This window comes from Capra hircus, chromosome 23 (assembly GCF_001704415.2).
Source record: "Capra hircus breed San Clemente chromosome 23, ASM170441v1, whole genome shotgun sequence".
Classification (NCBI taxonomy): domain Eukaryota; kingdom Metazoa; phylum Chordata; class Mammalia; order Artiodactyla; family Bovidae; genus Capra; species Capra hircus.
In genome coordinates, this window is record NC_030830.1 from 39,444,105 (window position 1) to 39,460,564 (window position 16,460).

The 16,460-nt window shown below is 50.8% G+C and overlaps 1 protein-coding gene across 4 annotated transcripts in view; it reads right to left on the bottom strand.

The window, feature by feature from the left end:
• The window catches only part of ZNF76 (zinc finger protein 76), a 28,756-nt gene that overhangs the window by 2,248 nt on the left and 10,048 nt on the right, over positions 1 to 16,460 (bottom strand). For 2 of the 4 annotated variants that reach the window (XM_018038780.1, XM_018038779.1), the window contains exons 2-12: positions 10,825 to 10,992; positions 7,488 to 7,568; positions 7,295 to 7,372; positions 5,872 to 6,071; positions 3,817 to 3,933; positions 3,403 to 3,478; positions 2,725 to 2,850; positions 2,433 to 2,612; positions 1,407 to 1,640; positions 1,150 to 1,313; positions 294 to 458 (exon numbers count right to left, since the gene is read on the bottom strand). In XM_018038780.1, the coding sequence (XP_017894269.1) occupies positions 294 to 458; positions 1,150 to 1,313; positions 1,407 to 1,640; positions 2,433 to 2,612; positions 2,725 to 2,850; positions 3,403 to 3,478; positions 3,817 to 3,933; positions 5,872 to 6,071; positions 7,295 to 7,372; positions 7,488 to 7,568; positions 10,825 to 10,897 (1,494 nt within the window). In that variant the 5' untranslated portion in view covers positions 10,898 to 10,992. The remainder of the gene's footprint in view (positions 1 to 293; positions 459 to 1,149; positions 1,314 to 1,406; positions 1,641 to 2,432; positions 2,613 to 2,724; positions 2,851 to 3,402; positions 3,479 to 3,816; positions 3,934 to 5,871; positions 6,072 to 7,294; positions 7,373 to 7,487; positions 7,569 to 10,824; positions 10,993 to 16,460) is intronic. The other 2 variants (XM_018038782.1, XM_018038781.1) reach the window with 1 other exon arrangement.

Consider the following 16,460-nt stretch of genomic DNA (forward strand, 5'->3'; position numbering starts at 1 on the left):
GTAAAAGGCCCCACAGGTAATTTAATACTCTTATTTGAAAATGGACTAAAGCTCATGGAAAAGTAACATGCAACATGCCTATGGCAGCAAGCAAACTGTCTCTTGACTCTCAGAGCAATGTTTGTCAACAAAGAGTTGATGATGACCCAGAGGAGTTGTAGGGAAGACGCTTTATCTGTGGGAATCTTGGTCCTCCTAAGAAGGCTGGACTAATTTAGCCCGCACTGTAAAGCCTGTCCCACAGAAAGGAAGGACGAGAGAGGAAGAACCCCAAGCAAACGGCCTGGTCGTACTGGCTGCGTCTGGGTGCCGTCAGCGCTGACCATGGCGACTGTGTGTGCGCCAGAGGTGGCAAGGTCATCATCGTGACTGGGGATGGCGAGGGTGGTACTGCCGTGCTGGGTCACCATACTGATGGCGCTCCCCAGGGCCTGCAGGTCTTCTGGGGACAGGCTGACCTGCCAATAGGAAGGAGGAAGATGAGCTAGGAGTGGAGGGGAGGGTTGCCTGAAAGCCCCTAGGCAGATGAACCTGCTCTTTCAGGTTTGCTTATTGGTAGACTAGAGGATTAGCTTCTTGTCACAGGGCAGAGGGATCAGGACAAGCAAGTGAAACAGGCCCTGGTTGCAGAGAGGCTACAAAGAACTCTGCTGACCACGTCTGTTCACCACCACTTTGCATCAGGGCTCTGTTCCATGCAATTCAGGGTCTCTACCCAATTTCATCCTTGTCATCAACTCTGAAGTCACAGATGCACTTGACAGTGAGCGTGCAGACAGAGGCTGGGTTATGCTGCTGGCACGAAAGCCCAGGCTTCCAGAGGCCAAACCATGCTCTGACCCATACACCAACATGCCTCTCTGAAGGAGGACATCCAGGTGTTTCACTCGGGAAATAGGACCTGTCAGCCTTCAAGGAAAAAGGGAAACTACTAGCTGTGCTCCAGAAGCCCCAGAGACTGAGCTGGACACACGAGCAGGCGGCCTGTGATACAGGGAGTTGGGAGCCTCGCCCTCAGCCCTTGAGATCCACAAGGGTGAAAAAGAGAACCTGGGTGAAGATGGGGCTGTTAGAACCTGGAGCTCCCCAGAGAGGGGGGCAGGTACCAGCCAGAGGGGACCACCCCACCCCTTGCCCCCCGGCCTGTACCTGCTGGGCACCATCCTGAGTGATTAGAGCCACCTGGGGGGCCCCGTCCTCCTCGGTCACCATAGCCACTTGGGTAGGGAGGTCATCGCCCTCTTCCTTCACCTCTGACACGTAAGCAATGTGGGGCCGCTTGGGTGGCGGGCTCTCCTCGGCTGCAGAGGCGGCTGGTAAAGGAGAGCCCAGGCTGGCAACTGCCCCCAGGTGGTCATGGGGAGGCCGGCTCATCCCCACTCTCACCTCCTGCCCATAGCCCTCACCCTCGAGCTGCTGCTGCTCGTAAAGGGCCTGCTCGCTCTCCTCCGTGGCCTCCAGCTCGCCGTGGGCGCTGCGCTTGTGCATGGCCAGGGTGGAGGTCTGCCGGTACGTCTTGCCGCAGGCGCTGCAGGTGTAGGGCTTGCAGTGTGTGTGCACCACGTGGTGCTTATACAAGCTCGAGTACTCGGTGAAGCGCTTCCCGCAGCCTGGCACCGTGCAAACGTATGGCTTCTCCCCTGGGGACACTGGGCTGTGAGGGGGGTGGGACCTGGGGCTGGCAAGGGGGAAACTAAGGGAGCAGGAGGGGCAGGGTTGGCGAAGAGAGAGCCAGAGGGAGGAAGAGCGACTGGGATCTGGGACTCTGAAGGGACAGAGCTGGGGAAGGTGGCCAGCGGCAGAGACAGAAGAAGTGAGTGTGGGACCACGGTGCCCGCAGACAAGGTGGAGAGAAGACACGGGGGTGGGCAAGGCTGAGGCTAGGAAGGGGCTGGTGAGGGGCACCCGGGCCTTGTGAACAGAAGCAGCAGGAGACAGAGAGGGATGACTGACGGGGATGTGCCAGGCATGATGGCAGAGGGAGGGGACGCATGTGTCCGAGAGATGACACAGAAGCTAGACAGGGACGTAACACTGGGGGAGGGTTAGGATACACAGGAGTCACATGGACAGGGGACGACGTGAGGAGCTGAAGACAGTTCACTCTGCTCTCTCCCCATTGTGCCTGACCCTGGCCTTTATCTGGGAGCTCAGCTGGAGGGGGCGGATTTCAGGTGGGTGCAGATGGGGGAAGGGGGCTGACAAGGCCAGCAGTGCCCATCAGATCAGCCCCAACTGGTAATGGAGGAACTGCTCGCTCACTGCAAGTGAAAGAGCAGTTCTGGGGGCACAGCTGGAACTTCGGGACCCTGTGCCCCGCCCGCAGACCAGCCTGCAATGACCCTCTGTTGAGAAGGTGTCTCAGGTCAGAAGCCTTCGGTAGAGGGGCTAGGGCCTCAGAGGGGGAGGCCCGCGCATGCCAGCTGGCCCACCTGTGTGGATGCGCACGTGATTCTTGTAGTTGGTGGCGCTGGTGAAGCCGCGGCCACAGTGGGGCTCGGGGCAGGTGTAGGGCCGCTCGCCTGTGTGGGTGCGCACATGTACCTTGCGGATGTTAGATGTAGTGAAGGAGCGGCCACAGCCCTCGAAGGGGCACCGGAAGGGGCGTTCACCTGTGGAGACCCGCTGGGTGAGGGCGGCTCAGCAAGAGGTCCCGCAGAGCGGGCTGAGCCCCGGGCTTGGGGCCAGGTCCTAACTGGGCTGGGCGGGCAGGGCCCGGCCTACCAGTGTGGGTCCGGACGTGCTTCTGCAAGTCTCCTGAGGTCTTGAAGGCCTTGCTGCACAGCTCCTCTGGGCACTTGTATGGCTTCTCACCAGTGTGGGTGCGCATGTGGCTCTTCAGCCCATATCCTGTCCCGGGGTGGAGGGGGGCGGGAAGGGGTGAGAAGAGCACTGGGCGGGGCCTTGTCTTCACCATCTGTCTTCCTAAGGCAGAGGCGCTCTCCCTTAAGATATGCCCTGTGAGGCTCTGGGCCTCCTTTGGCACAAAGCGCCCGTGTCTGCCTCCGTCCTGCCGCTGCCTGGGCAGAGAAGTGAGGCTGGGGCAGCGGTCCCTGCTCCCTGCCCTGTCCAGGGCCAGCTGGCGCCATTCGAGAACCCGTGGAAGAGGAGATCCAGAGAACCTATGACCTCAGGGCCCCAACTGAGAGGGAAAATGAAGTCCAGAGGGAGGCAAGCCCTGCAACCACTGGCACCCCCGCTGGGCTGTGTCAGGGCTGCTTCTTGCCTCCATGACAGGGCCTCCTGCAGTGACAGTGCCCTGCAGCTGGAGCACTAAGACAGCAGTTTCTTCTGGAAGGCAGCCTGGGGCTTGGCTCCCTTGAGGGAACATTCAGAGCTAACCTAGAGCCCTCTACCCTCAGCTGGAAGCAGTCCACCTTGGTCTCCATCCAGGTAGGTTACCTGTGGCAAAGGCCTTTCCACAGCTGGGGAAATCACACCTGTATGGACGGTCACCAGTATGAGCTCTCTCGTGCACCTGTGAGGACAAGCAACCATGTCATTCAAAGGGGAGAGGGTATGAATGGGCTCTTCGGTTTCTTTAGGGCCCAGAGTATCAGCATCGGCCGCCTCCTTTATTTTGCTTCCTCTTTAGCGGAGATGCCACCTCCAGGGAGCCTTCCCTGATTCTCTTCCCTCCTGCACTCTTCACGTGTGTCACAGGCCCCTGTACTGACATTCCTGTACACTCATCTCTTCCTTCCAGGAAGCAATGAGCAACTTGAGGTCAGGGACCAGTTGCAGTCAAAGCAGGAAGGCAGGATTACAGCCTGCTGGGAAGACGACAAGGCTAAGAGCTCTTTGCAGCCACCTTACCTTTAAGTGATGCGCGGTGGTATAGAGACGCCCACAGCCCTTGTAGCCACAGCGGAATGCTCTGTCCCCAACCTGTTGTCCTTTGCCATTATGAGGAGCCTGGCTCTCATGCAGAACCTGAGGGAAAAAAATCTTGGGGTCCCTATGTGTATTCTCCTCAAAGAAGGAAGGGAAGAGGTGGGACACAGGGACCAGCTGGCAGCTTAAGACCCAATAAACAGGGTTAAACCTACCAAGGGGGAGAAGCACAACCTGGGTGATCGATCTAGACAGATGGAACAGACGCTGAGCCTGCTGCAAAAGGAACAGGGCTGCCAGTGGAGTCACCACCAGCTCTGATGGACAGAGACGACTAAATGTCACTGGGGCTCTGACATCTTGGGGAGAAAGGGCATCTCTTAGATGGGCAGGTAAGGTGCGGGCAGGAGTGGTCGCAACGGCCACACTTGAGCTGGGCTGAGGGCCAGCTGCTCTCCTTCTGACCGTGGAGGCTGCTGCTCTGGACACGTTTATCCTCTGTCGGGAAGAGATTCCCTCCTCCCTGGGGAAACCTGTGTTTGGAAGGGGCACTGCCAAGGGGCTGGCTATGGGGACAAGCTCACCTCGGCTCACCAGAAGCGAGGTGGCCCCAACCGACAAAGTGCACAGGTGCCCAGGGCAGGGGCCTGCGAGTCCCACCCAAAGCCCAGTTCTACCTACAGCACCTGGCTGCTGACAAGCCCTTCCTTTCCCTCTCTCCTGCCAAAAACCATTCCACACCAGCCTCTGGCTTCAGGGAGCCTTACTGTTGTGCTTTCCTGGGCAGAGTCCTGCTGGAACTGTCCCTTAGCCTTTGTTTTTGGGACACTGTGGCCTTCCCAGGAGCTCTTGAAACTGAACTCTGGAAGGCGTGGTGAGCAGGAGTCAAAGGAGGGAGGCCAAATCCACAGCGGGTCTGTCTAGTCAGCTCCAGGTCAAGGGGTCAGGCAGCTGACAAAGTTTCCCGGACACTCGAGTAGCTGGTGGGTGGCAGGAGAGGGTCACAGGTGGCTGGGCCTGCTCGGCAGGCGAACCCAGTCAAGCGTTCAGATTTCACTCCCATGTCCCACTGGTTCTTGAGGGAATCAAAACTTCAGGGCTGGAAGTGACTCTCTGAGATCATCTGGCCCCAACTCATATGAGATGGGAACAAATTGAGGCCTCGGAGGGGAGTGACTGAGGCAGCACACGGCAGAGGCCGAGCCCGCAGATTTCAGGGCTCACAATTAAAGCTTGGTTGTCTTTCCAACAGCAGAAAGCTTCTAAAATACACCTTACAGAATGGGGGTGGGAGTGGGCATAGCCCAGAAGGGCCTACTGCAAAGTTTTGACAAGGACTTCCTCTTCTCTTCTACGATATAGCTATACTAGTTTAATTATAAAAACAACTCCCCCAGTCCCTGGCTAAAATGCGGCTTCAGGAAGCCCTGCCACATCCACCCTGAGGCGCTGCAGTTCGGCCGGGGAGGGAGGACCCTGGTCTGGAAGGCTCTCAGATCTCTTAACCGGTTTCCCCTACAGGCAGGACCATGGCCCCAGCAGAGAGAGCCTAGACTGACTAATGTTTGGAAAGCCAAGATCCCTTTTCTTTGCAGCTGAGCTACTGTGCAAGCCCCAGGTTCCAAGAATCCCAGCTGCTCCGCTACATCTGCTCTAGTCACTGCCTACCGAGGTTATTTTCCCAAATGACTTAATGAGTCGCAGAGAAGAAATAAACACAAGAACATCTGACCTCAGAGGACTGGAAAACTAATAAAAGTCGCTGGCAAAGGTTTTCTCAGACAGTGCAGCCAAAGTGAAGCTGGGCCTAAGTTCCCACCGTATGGGTATCACTGTTTCTTACAGCTGCCTTCCCTCTGCAGAAACACATAAACAAGCGGGAGTGTACACAGCTGTTGGCGGCCCCAGCCGGGCTGTGACGCTTGCCCAAGAAGATGACCCGTGAGAGATGAGTCGGGGGAGCTGGGCTGGGGGTCGCAGGGAGTAGCCCTGGCCGTGTGCAGGCACAGGACTAACCCTGTCGTCTAGAGAGCTCACCTTGCTGGTGTACTGCTCCAGGGCCACCACTGTGTCCGCGCCGAAGCCCTCGTCATCCTCTGTGGCCAGGTCCTCCAGCCCCACCTCTGTCTGCACGGCCAGGATGGCGCCATCTGATGGCACGGCCACGGGATGGTGAATGTAGGCGGTGGAGCCATCTTCCAGCTGCACGGCCTCCAGGGCACTGGGGTCATAGCCCTCTGCAGGGAACATGCGGTTAGCCCAGAAGCTGCACAAGGGCAAGAGATGCGGCTGGGACCTGGGCGTTGAGGTAAGGAGAGGTACATATACCGAGGAGGGTCTTAGCCTTGGGTTTCTCCTGCTCCCTCACCTTGGTGGTCCGCTCTGGCTGGCCCTCCCTCCGGGGCCACCTCTCCTAAGGATGAGGTCCTCTACGGAGTACTGACTGGGAATGCACAGGCTCGGTGAGGACCTGAGAGGACCATCATCTTGGCCGAGATGACCATAAGAACCTCCTGACTGGTGGCCCCTTACCCTGCCTAGTTCCCTCCAGGCAGCACAGCATCCAGAGGGAGCTTTGCAGGACACACGTGTGGTCTTGTTACCTGACAGCCTAAGCAGTTCAACCATGTCCACTGGCCTCAGGATAAAAACCCAAACCCTTATTCTGCAGCCCCAGTGCTCTGGCCCCTGTCCTCTCTGCTTGGCTTCACCTCACTCACTCTGCCCTCCCCTCCAGGACTCAAGCTCCTGGCAGTTCCAAGAATGTGCCCTTCTTTCTCCCTGCCCACCTCCACCCCCGTTTCCAGGTCACACATGCTGTTCCTTCTGTCTGGAGTACTGAACCCTTCTTGCCATTGCTCTTTCCCAGCTAGGCCCACTCCATCCTCCAGCTCCCAGCCCAAGCGTCACTTTCTCAGAAAAGCCCTCCCTGAGTCTGAACCCCATTTGCAGTGATCAGTTCATGATGATTCATTTCAAGCCCTTTCCCCCACTAGACTCTAGGAGAGCAGGGACTATGTCCAACCCTGTTCTCTTTTGTATACGCCACACCTAGTGCCTGGCATGCAGTAATTGCTCAAAAAACTACTTGTAGAAGAAATAAACCATTATTCTTCAGTACCTTAAAAGCTTCATTCTTAAAAAATGTGACTTAAGTGTGTCGTCCTGGTTTTGGATGATATTACTAGATCATATTTACAGCCTTAACACTTTGTGGCTGTGCTGGAGCCAGAGCCGCCAGGCCCAGGCCATGGACTCCCATGCTCAGGCTCCTAGGGGCAGAAGCAGCTGCTCCTGTGGTCCACGCCAGGAAAGGCAGGGGTGCCTGCTAATCCAGGTGAGTGTGGGGCCCACAGCTCCATGTCTCTGCCCCAGCTCCCAGGGTGCACAATGCTATCCCCCAACCACAGCCAGTTCTGCCTCCCTTCCTTCTCACCAGTCATGAGGACTGTGACCCCACCTTTGGGTGTGCGGTGTATGAAGGCCATGCTGCCATCTTCCAGCTGCACGGGTTGTCCATCCTCAAAGGAAAGAGGTTCTGTAATGAGAGCAATGCCTGCCTTTCTCTGGAGCGTGGGGTCAGGGAGCAGGGCTCCTTCAGCGGAGGCTGCCTGGCCTCCCCATGTGGCAGGGGTGTCCTGGGATGCTCTCACCTTTCTGCACTGTCACTTGGTGAATGTACGCAGTGGTCCCATCCTCGAGCTGGATCACTTGCCCCTCGAGAAGCTTGTCTCCTGTGGGGGCAGAAATGGAGAGAAGGGGGCCAGGCCCAGAAGAGGGCTGAGGAACACCTGCCTGCTTTAGCAGAGGCCTTTTGGAGGCATAGTCTGCATGTCTAAGCACAGCTTAGACATTCTCCATGTTACCTCACTCCCTGCCTCCCAGGTCTGGGCCTCAGAGGTACCGAGGTAGAGACATCCTGCCATGAAGAACCCTAAGCTCCCACAAGATTCCCCTTCTGTCACTCACAGGAGGAGCAACTTTATTTATTATTCTACCCATGCCAAAGCAGGGCCTTCCAACCTGGCAGTAAGCTGCTGAGATTGAGCGAAACAGCAAACAAAGGATTCCCTGAAATCTGATAAGGCCCCAAATGGATCCAAATTCAGACCTGACTCAAATTAACTAAATCAAAATATGTTCCCTTGTCTCCTACTGTGGCAGTATGCCAAGACCAAGACCCTCTGATAACTTACAGGTTAAAAGCAATGGGCTCTGGGGCTTCCTTGGTGGCTCAATGGTAAAGAATCCCTCTGCCAATGCAGGAGAAACAGGTTTGATCCCTGGTCCAGGAAGATCCCACGTGCCATGGAGCAACTAAGCCCGTGTGTCCCAACTACTGAGCCTGTGCTGTAGAGCCAGGAGCCACAAATGAGCCCACATGCAGCAGCTGCTGAAGCCTGAGTGCCCTAGAGCCCTGCGACAGGCGAAGCCACTGCAACCAGAGAGTAGTCCCCACTCGCTGCAGCCAGAGAAGAGCCTGTGGGGCAACAAATGCCCAGCACAGCACGCCCCACCCACACAAAAAGGCAAAGGGCTCTACAACCAGTCCAGACCTCCTGGGTCTGAATTTCAGCTCTACCTCTTAACAGCTGTGTGATCTTAGACAACTTATTTAACTTCTCTGTGCCTCCGTTTCCTCTCCTAAGAGCAAAAGGCTCTTAGATTTAGAATTAGAATTATATAGGCCTCTCCTTTATGTCCAGGGAGTTTGAAAGGGAGAAGGGGTAAAGGAAGGGAGAAAGGGAAGAAGGGAGACTGAAGACTCAATGTCAAGTGGTTTCTTTGTTCATTTACTTACAAGTTTCAAGACCAGACAGTTACTTCTGGCTCACCTCTGCTGATGTCTACCCCTCAGAAGAATTTTCAAACTTGTCCCCAAACTCAGTTTTCTTGGGTCTGTAACTAACAGTTCTACAACCCAGCCAGAGTAGGTAAGGCGGGGACAAAGGTAGGAAGTAGGAGAGAAATGCAGCTGAGACGAGGGGAGACCAACCCCCTCTTCCCTCCTGCCCAGCAAGCAGCAGGCTGCCCTGTCAAGGACACTAGTACTTGGGGATCTGAAAGTATCAGCAGAGCTTCTGCTAGGAAAGTGGGTGCTGCTGCAAGACAGGAAACAACATGCTGAGAAGAGTCATTAAGGGAAAATTCTCAACCTAGAACTTCTCCTAACAAGCAGAGATGACAATGGGGAGAGGCATGGGGTGCTGGTGGTGGGGAGAAAAGCTGACTGTCAGGGCCCTCATACCACACTGCAGAGATGACTGTAGGTTCTGTTTTGCCTGGAATGGTCCCAGTGCCTTTATTCAGAGCATGTTCTTCCACTCTCCAAAGTGTTAGCTTTGAATAACACATTTCATGCTTACCCTGTTTATAGGTAAGTCTCATAACATTTTAGGGCTTCTGGCTGATTAAGCTGGGCCCAGAGAGAGCTGCCTGTTGAGAGCATCAAAGGAGCTCACCTGCAAGAGAGCTGCCTTTCAGAACAGTGAAGTTCTGGTTCCTCAAGGCCAGCTCATACTCTAAGCAGTATGAAATCTGTTGGGTGTGAGTGTGTGTGTGCATGCATGTAAGGACACACTATAGCACCATGGAGGAAGAAGAGAACAGAGCCAGGAAGAGTGACAAGAGAAAGATATAAATGGGGAGGTCGGAGAAGTAAAGAAATCATCCAGACATAAGAAGGAAAGACATTAGAAAAGAGAGTAGCTTTCCAAGGCCAAGCATAGCCACTTGTTGTTTTTTTTTCTTTTTCATTCATTCAACCATTAATTCGTAACAGAAGACTGAGGCAAGAGGAATACCCAGGTCCATAGAGTAAACGCAGCCCGATCAACAGGTCCTGAATTCCTCCATCCCGCTGAGACTGCTGTGAGAGGGCAAAGACCTCTGATGGGAAGGCTGCAGGCTTCACAAGTGTTCTAGAGAAGTCCATTCTCAAGAAAACAAAGCCAGCCAGCTCCACACGTCATCATATGGAAAGAGCCTATTGATGCGATGCTATTAAGGAGCCTCTTTGTTGTCATCAGGAAGCAGCCGATTTAAAATGAAATCAACAATTTATAAGCTTGGGACCTGAAATACATTTTGATAATGTGTTGAAATGAAGGAAGGCAATGTTGCAATGACAGTGGAAAAATGAGGATGGCCGTGCTCACAGAGTGCAGGAAAGGCGAAATAAAGAGAAGCAACGAGGCGGTGTTTGGCCGGTGCTGTCCAAGAAAGACGCGCGTGCCATCTGGCCTGCCTGTAAATGCTGGCGAAAAGAAGGAGCTTGTCAGGACAGGGAGTGTCCTGGCCAGAAGGCCCTGCTCTTCAACAATGCTCTGTTCTGACTCCATGCCCCCTTGAATTTAAGTTCCTTGAGAATTTGAATTTCAGGTACATCTGAATTGCAGATAAACAGTGAAGTGGTTTTTTTTTTTAGTACTTGGTGTTACTATGTTATTGCTTTTAGTATTTAATCTTATGTTTATACATAGCTTTCTCATGCAGTATTTGGAACATACTAACACTACAAAATTATTCACTGTTTATCTGTAATTAAAATTTAACTACGTGCCCTGTACATTTTTTCTGGTCATCCTAGTGGGGCCCCCTACCCTGAACCTAAAGAGTATGTTGTACAGGCTTGGAAGATAGTCTGATTGCTTAAACTTGCTTAAATTAAAATGAACTGCTTCTAGAAAGAACTGAGAAAACTGGATAGGGAATATTTGAAAGGCAGGAAGTCACAAGCAGCACTGTGTTCATCCATGCCAGAAATATTTATGAACCTCTTACCACACATAAGGGAATCTTGGCTCCTGTAGCTAGGCTAATCTGATTTTCTAGCCTCCCTAGGTGGCATTATATTTTAGAGTTACTTTTCCATCAATCACCTTGAGATATTCTCATGCAGAGCAAGTTGTGGCAAGCAGGCAAGAGGGCAGGGTGGTCATGAGACTCTTGGACTGGGACAGGGCGGGATTCTGTGGTCCGTGGAAATACCTTTGACAGCTTGCTGGACGTAGGCCATTGTCCCATCACTGAGGGTCACCGGCTGCAGCCCCAAGCTCTCCATGGCAAACTCCTGCCTGTGCACTCAGACATGAAGTTGGCTTCTTCCCAGCACCGGAGCCACAGCTGAGGTTAGAGATTTCCTTTTGCGTCACAAATCTGAGAAAACGGACAGTGTCATATCATGAGCTGCATGGCTTCCTCCTGCTGCAAGGACACACAGGGAGAGTGAATGAGGCCAGCCAAGAAGAAGAAGAAAAAGAGATGAATTCTTCAAAGTAGAGAACTATGTTGGCTTTTATTAAGAGAGTTTGAAATATACACATTTAAGAATTCTAAAGACTGAGCATTCAAGAGAAACATGCCAGCCAAATTGGTTGTAAAGTAAAATTTCATTCATCAAAATCCACTTTTAGGGACTTCCCTGCTAGGCCAGAGGCTAAGACTCTGTGCTCCCAAAGCACAGGGCCGGGGTTTGAACCCTGGTCAGGGAACTAGAAACCACAGGCCACAACGGAAGATCCTGCAAACCGCAGCCAAGACCCAGTGCAGCCAAACAAGTCAGTAACTAAACAAGTCAACTGTTTATGAAACCTATTTTTAAATTCACTCCCCTAGAAGGGAGGCCCACTGAAGGCAGAAGGCCAGCTCCGCCGTTGCTGGTTCTCTGTGACCATTCTGGCATCTCTCCTGTGCGCAGATCCATCTGTTCACCCAGAATCAGTGAGGTCATTCTCTTTTGGGGGGCCATGAAGCTTGCAGGATCTCAGTTGCTTGACCGGGGATTGATCCCAGCCCCTTTGCAGTGAAAGCACAAAGTCCTAACCACTGGACCACTAGGGGATTCCCAGTGGGGTCATTCTTGATTCCTCCTTTATCCTCAGAAGTCTAGGAATACCACCATCTTATACTATACACAAAATTAATTCAAATGGATTAAAGACTTGAATTTAAAACCTGAAACCATAAAGCTCCTAGAAGAAAACATAGGTGGTAAGCTCTTTGACACCGGTCTTGGGAATGATTTCTTTGTGGAATTTGTCACCAAAAGCAGAGGAAACAAAAATAAACAATTGGGACTAAAAAAAACTAAAAAGTTAAACTAAAAGGAAACCATCAATAGAATGAAAAAGCAACCTATTAATGGGAAAAATATTTGCAAATCCTGTATCTGATAACGGGCTAATATGCAAAATACACAAAGAACTCAAATGACTCAGTAGCAAAACGTCAAACACTCCAACTGAAAAAACATGCAGATGATATGAATAGACAGCTTTCTATGGCCAGTAGGTACATGAAAAGATGCTCAACGCCCCTAATCACCAGTGGAATGCAAATCAAAACCTCATATCTATCAGAATATTTTATTACCAAAAAGACAAGAAAAAATAAGTTTTGGCAAGGATGTGGAGAAAAGGGAACCCTGTGTGCTATTGGTGGGAATGTAAATTGGTGTAGCTACTATAGAAAACAGTATAGAGACTCCTCAAAAAACTTAAAGTAGAATTACCATTTGATCGAGCAATCCCACTTCTGTGCATTTATCCAAAGAAAACAAAAACCTTAACTTGAAAAGATATATGCACTTCCATATTCATTGCAGCATTATCTACAATAGCCAAGACATGGAAACAATCTAAGTGTCCACTGACGGGTGAATGGATAAACAAAGAGCTACACACACACACCGGAGAAGGCGATGGCACCCCACTCCAGTACTCTTGCCTGGAAAATCCCATGGACGGGGGAGCCTGGTAGGCTGCAGTCCATGGGGTCGCTAAGAGTCGGTCATGACTGGCACCTTGAGGACATTACGTTAAGTGAAATAAGTCAGGCGGAGAAAAAATAAGCACCATATGATCTCATTTATATGTGGAATCCTTAAAAACAAAACAGATTCATAGATACAGAGAACCGATTGGTGACTGCCAAAGGCAGGGGTTGGGGGCAGGTAAAATGAGTAAAGAGAGTGAAAAGATACAAACTTCCAGTTATAAAATAAGTCCCGGGGGATGTAAGGTACAGCATGATGACTACAGTTAATAAGACTGTATTGCATATTTGAAAGTTGCTAACAGAATAAAATCTAAAAGTTTTATCACAAGAAAAAAATTCTGTAATTGCATATGGTACTGGCTGTTAACTAAATTGACCATGGTGATCATTTCACAATATACAGATACTGCCTCATGTTGTACACCTGAAACAAATATAATGTTGCATGTCAATTATACCTCAATTTAAATAATTAAAAGACAGACAAAAAAGTCAAGGTACCTAATTCCAGCTGAGTATCACCGCACCTGTTGGCTAATGTAAGACCCTCCTAATATGTGCCAATAAATTCTTGCCTGTTTCTCACTCAAATTTTGTGTCAGAATGCCTTTTTTGTTTTTAAAGTACAAATATAAACCTACTGCTTCCGTGATTAAAACTCTTCAGTGGCTTCCTATCACCCTAAGAATTCATTCACCTTGCAGGCAAGGCTGGTCCCCTCAGAAGTCCCAGCAGCCCTGGCCACCACATTTTCCTGGCAGTCACAGTCCCAGGGTCACATGCCTATCTCTTCCCCTTTAACACGCATTGCCTACACAAGACTTCGGGCTCCAAACCCGGTTCCTGGTTCACTGCAGGCTCTCCACAAATCCTCGAGCTGTGACTTGCCGGTCCTTGTAGCAGGGAAGCACTGACACGTCCGACTGGCAGCGCTCACTGTGCGTCTGCTGTGGGACGGAGTGTACTGGAGCCCTGCTCCAGGGCAAGGTCCTCTTTGCCACCCATCCATAGGATTCTCCTGGACTCGAAGTCTGCACGGCCTACTGGATTCTTACTAGCTGCCGGCTCATCTTCTCAATCAGTGCTGCCCAGCCTGTTATCACATTAGGGCACCCAGAGAGGATATTTGTATGTCACACTTTGGGTGCTGGTGCTTGAAGTCATGAGCAACCAGCTAGAGCTTTGGCAGTTCAAAGGGCTGAGTGGGTAAGTACCCTGACATAACCATAGCCCCTTTGTGACACACTGGTGGGGACGTTCTGTGTTAGACTTGGCATCTCCACTGGAATGATTCATTCCTTCTGTCCATAAACATTTACTGAATGGGCTAAGCTCTGGGGACAGCAATGCTACTGCCACTGAGAGTGATTATGGCCAGGGAGCTAACCATGTACTAGGCATTTAAATTTGGTAACCTGTTTAATCCTCATAATGACCCTTTAATTAAATACTATTATTATCCTCATTTTACAGTTGAGGGAGCTGAAGCTCTACTCAAGGTTGCACAGCTAGTGAGTGAAAGAAAAGGATTTGAATCCAGGCCACCTGGCACCAGAGCAGTGCTCCTAAGCAGTCTACTCTGCTGCCTAACACGGAGGTTTTTAGCTGGAGTTCACGAACCCTGAAGCCACCTGCTAACACGTCTGAGTGTGTGAGCTTGCACATTTTTCTGAAGAGGGGAGAGTCATGGCTGTCATCGGAGTCTTACAGGGATTGAAGGAGGTAAGGAACCATTGGTCTAGGTGGGAATGCCGATATATGACTCATCTTTTCTGGTCTACTCAGATCCTGGCACTGACCCCAGTGTTGCCCAGAGTCCTGCTGACCCCAACATGGTCCCTACTTCATGAAAGCCCTGGGCCTGGCCTCTACTGGACTGCCTGAGGACCTTCGACTTTCATTCTCTTAACCAGGGAGAGAAGTTCTTTGGGTGAACTGTTTTCATATTAACAGCACCGTACCAGAAATAATACACCTGAGAGACCTATGTCTGAAAACAAAGCAGACTACGAGTTGACAAGGGATTACAGAACGGCCTCAGATCCTTATGGCTGGGCCCTGTGGCTGCTGAGGCAACGGTTGGCTTAACTGAGCTCATCTGTATTCTACTGAGACTTTCTGAGGAAAATCCGTGCCATGGTTAACACAGGCTCTGCTGTCAGTCTTGGTTCTAACTTAGACTTTGCCTCTTTCAAGCTGTGTGTCCTTGGAAAGTAACTGGACCTCTCTGAAATTTAGATGATACATCTTAAAAACAAAATGAGGATAACAGTGGCATGTTCGTCACATGTTACTGTCAGGATGAAATGAGGTCACATACATCAGCATTTAGCACAGTGAAGGCACACAGGAATTACTCGAGAAATGCTGGCTCTAGGGAAGGGGATGAAAGGGGAACCTAAAAGGATATGCTTCTGAAGCAATGAGCATTTCTGTAACAGCTAGGAGTACTGACAACAGCCTGGGATCTGCAGAAAGGCTTGTCACCTCAATTTCACCTTCTGTTATTGCCTCTTAATCTGTAAAATGAACTGTTGGCCCAAATGACCCTAAAATCCTTGCCACCGTTCATGTAATTACATTTATTAAATATACAGTCCTTAATACACGTCAGCTGCTGTTTAAAGTACTGTATACTATCCCTTTTAATCTTAAAAACAATCCTATGAGGAAGTGAGTACACTATCCCCATTTTACAGCTGAGGTGACTGAAACTTAGAGGTGGAGTAATTTGCTCAAGGTGCTAGAACAAGTTAGTGCTGAAGCCAGGATGTAAGCCAGGCTGGCTGGCCCCGGAGTCCATACCTCTTAATATCTGGTTTATTTCCTCCTTTTGCTAATCCACTGCAACACAACATCAGCTCTTAGAACACTTGAATACTGGTTGTTTAACTTTCACCTCACCCACTGCAACTTAATCCTGGTTCTTCTCAACCTGACCACATAGAAGGAGGGAACAGCTAGCAGCCACATTTCCCAAAATAACGCTTTTTAGACTCAAAGAAAACAAATCCCCACTCTTTTACATGTTCTCATGTCCAGGCTAAATATTCAGTTTTCCTCCTTAAGCCTCATAACATAAACCTTTAATAAAACAGTCCCCTCTTGCTCTCTAGCCCTTCCGGATGGCTGAATCCGCCTTCCAACAGTGCCTGACTGTGGATGGTGAGAAGTTGCTTCTTGGCTGCTAGGCACATACAAGTGTCTGATTGCCATTTTTCTCCCTTTCTTTTGTTAAATAATGGTCAACTCCGAAGCCTCCTGTGCCAGTATTACCCGGGTACTACTGCAGGGACATTGGCAAAGCCAAAGAAGGCTTGCCACTGCCTGAGGATGGCTGGGTCTGAGCAGTTCCTGCCTGTACTGGACATTTCAGATTTGTAACTCCTGTGGCCCTCTGACAAAGGGCAGGGGGGAGCTGGGGGTGGGGGAGCAGTAGCTGCTATGTTTTCTTTTTGGGAGGGTGTAATTTTTACCAGCTCCCTAATGACCCGAGCTGAATGGAGAGCTAGTCTAGGGGGAGATGTGGTGAGGAATAAGAGCCACACAAAAGGTAGGGATGAAAAGGGAGACTGACACACCCAGAATTATAGCAGCAAGTTCAGTTCCTGTTTGTTACATTTTTAAATGAACTTAACCTATTGTTGGTTCTGGTGCAGGAAACAGCTCTATGACTTCATAATGTATAAATGTGTTTCCTCTTGTAAACATAGAGTTACCAGCGAGCTAACATTTAGAAAAGCTTTTTAGATACACTGAATCTTTCTCTGTGAAAAAAGATGGGCTTAAATTGTCTCCTCAAAGCAGAAAAATTAGACGTGTGACAGATGGGAAATCAGAGTAGCCAC